Genomic DNA, 2,719 nt, shown 5'->3' on the forward strand with positions numbered 1-2,719 from the left:
CCTTCCTTCCTTCCTTCCTTCCTTCCTTCCTTCCTTCCTTCCTTCCTGTGTGTCTTGCCTGATGTGTGCATGTGACTGTGAGGGTGTGTGCCTGTGTGTACATGTGAAGGCCAGAGCAGGAGGGCAGGCATGCTCTGTGCATCTCTGCCTTATTAGGACAGGTTCTCACTGGACCAGAAGCTCACCATTTTGGCTAAGTTCTCTGGTCAGTAAGCTCTCTGGATAGGATCTAATTTTCACTCCCCCCTGGGGTTACAAGGCACATATAACCATGTAGGGCTGGGTGCTGGAGATTGAAGCCCATGTCCTCAGGCAGACTATGCATTCTTACCGACTAAGGCATCTCCCAATCCCTTCAGAGATTTTTCTATTGATTTGCCTGTTATTTTCTTCTAGGGTCCTGCTAGCTGTGTTCACAATACTTAGAAAAAAATTTATTTTCAGAGAAAGTCACTGGGTGTCAGTTTTTTGCAGAAGCAGGTGTACGGTGTCCCAGTTGTTCGGCATTTTATCTTAGGAAGGGGGTGCCCCCTTCAGGAAGCAGACACAGGGAATCCGAGCTTTGCAAATTTAGCTTAGCTATGGCTTTTCCTTTGCTTCTAAAATACATAGCAAACCTTCCGTTTTGTGTTTAAAGCAGCCAGCCTGTTCTAAAATGGTTATGGGCACCTGGGAGCGTTGCCCAGAACTGGCTCTTAGGTGCTGGCCAGTGTTTACAGTTCTGTGTCAAAAAGCCACAGGGCAGAACTGGGGGCAAGCATCGGTGAGAGTCAGAAGTCTACGCTACCGCGTAACCCACGGATGTATGTCTGCCCTTCTGTGGCCTTCAACATTCTAACCGCCTACCACTGAAAACCAGGACCTCCAACCATCATCTTCCTTGCCTCTATCCGGCCGGCACATCACACTATGGCTTTGAAGAGTGTATTTGTAAGAGAGTCCAGGCTAGTGAGAAGTTAAATAGAAAACAAACCCACTGATCTGACTGACTGACAAGCAATATAGGAGGAGTTAATGTAAAAGCAATCCTGCGGCTCTCACTGGACAGGGAGGGAGGCAATGTCTGCAAAGCACCTGGCGGGATTCTGCCCACTTTCCAGACACTCAGCATCACTGTGTGCAGAGCAAAGTGCAGTCAAAGTTCATCCCATATAAGCTCTGTGACCTTGGCACATTCCTAACCCCTGTGAGGTAAACAGCGTGAATTGGAAAGAATATTAAGAATCACCTCAGTCTGAAGACAAATCCTATTACCTAAGTTCTAAGCAAACACACAAAACACCTAGGAGGTTGTCCAGCAGCGGTGGGCATTTTCTGTACCCAGAATCTTTCTCTGAGGAAATCATGTGTGAGATGAAAACGCTTGAGTGACCTAATGTCACCTCCTGGCCTCTTCTGCTCAGCACCACTAACCTCTGCTCCTGCCTCCTGGGAGGTACCCATGGAAACACGGGGAGTTATGCAAGAGGCTCTCAGCCATGCTGTACCTACCCTTCTCTTTGGTACTCTTCGTCCAAATTCGACAGGAGCTGTGACCCCCCCGTGGAGAGGTCCACGGCAGCCAGGGGCAGGTCCCGATAGGCAAAGTTCACCAGCTGCACCGGAGCAATGCTCCTGGTTTCTTCGTCTACTTGTTGGGAGATAATGTCAACTTCAGAAATCCCTCCTTCAGTGGCAGGTCTGGGTGGAAAGGAGGAGTGGTGGGGAAGGGTTAGCCCCTGAGAACTACACCCTCTTCCCTCTGTCAGTGGAGGGCTTAGGGAGGCACAGGAAGCTGCACCCTGCTGGAGGTCAAGGGAAACACACGGTTGCTATTCTTCCCCAAAGCCAGTCAGGGACTGGTTTAAAGGCTGGGTTAGTCCCCTTCTCCTCGACCGTTAGGGTGAATGGAGAAACCTCAACATGTGAGCTTTGGGGGGAAAGTCCTTCATGAAGGGAGATAAAGACCCTCCTCTAAGCAGAAAAAAAGCACAGCTTCTGCTGTTAGTGATCTGAGTCCCCGCAATTTCTACCGCAGTACGGCTGTGTGTGGTTCTTTGCAACGGTGGTTCCATTATCAGTGTCACAATAATGAAAGGTACTTTTGTTCCCAGGTGGCCGAGGGCCTCGTTGGAGGCTTGGAGGCCTTGGGGTGATAAGGAGAGTCAAGGCTAGGACACCTGCTTTCCATTCAGACAGCTCCCACTGTATCTCCATTCTCAGGATGTAGGAAACTGGGGTCACCTGAGCAAGCAGGAGTCTATGTCTAAGGCAGACCTGAGCACTGAAACCAACCCTCAGCTTCATTGGCACACAGTATGCCTCAGCCGAGGGCAGGGTTACCTCCCGACCCATGAGTTTTGTCAACCTGTGGAGGCTTTTTAACATCACTGGTGTATGAGAAGGGATGGAGACGTAGACATCATGCAAGATGGTTAGCAGCTGTTTATCATGCTACCAAACATCTATTGGGTTGGAGGCGTTGGCCTTCCCTTCCTGGGACACGGTCGTTGGTTCCTCCTACACATTCTTGGCCCTGTCTCATCCTGCAGACTCTGAGAGGCTGAGTCTTGTGTCTCTGGCTGCACTACTAAGTTTGAAAGGATAAGTAGTGTGCATGAGCCAGTAGAAACTTAACATCTGGGGATGTGGAGGGTCCGTGCATGGTAACATCTGGGGATGTGGAGGGTCCATGCATGGTAACATCTGGGGATGTGGAGGGTCCGTGCATGGTAACATC

At 50.1% G+C, this 2,719-nt stretch overlaps 1 protein-coding gene across 2 annotated transcripts in view; it reads right to left on the reverse strand.

Annotated features, from left to right (window-relative positions):
• Positions 1-2,719, reverse strand: part of Tmem266 (transmembrane protein 266) — a 114,864-nt gene that overhangs the window by 55,968 nt on the left and 56,177 nt on the right. For both annotated transcript variants that reach the window (XM_028781574.1, XM_028781573.1), the window contains exon 3: positions 1,492-1,680. Coding sequence is in view for 1 of the 2 variants with exons in the window: in XM_028781573.1 (XP_028637406.1) it covers positions 1,492-1,680 (189 nt within the window). In the remaining variant the exon portion in view is untranslated. The remainder of the gene's footprint in view (positions 1-1,491; positions 1,681-2,719) is intronic.

Source organism: Grammomys surdaster, unplaced genomic scaffold, assembly GCF_004785775.1.
Source record: "Grammomys surdaster isolate TR1022 unplaced genomic scaffold, NIH_TR_1.0 472, whole genome shotgun sequence".
In the NCBI taxonomy this organism is placed as follows: Eukaryota; Metazoa; Chordata; class Mammalia; order Rodentia; family Muridae; genus Grammomys; species Grammomys surdaster.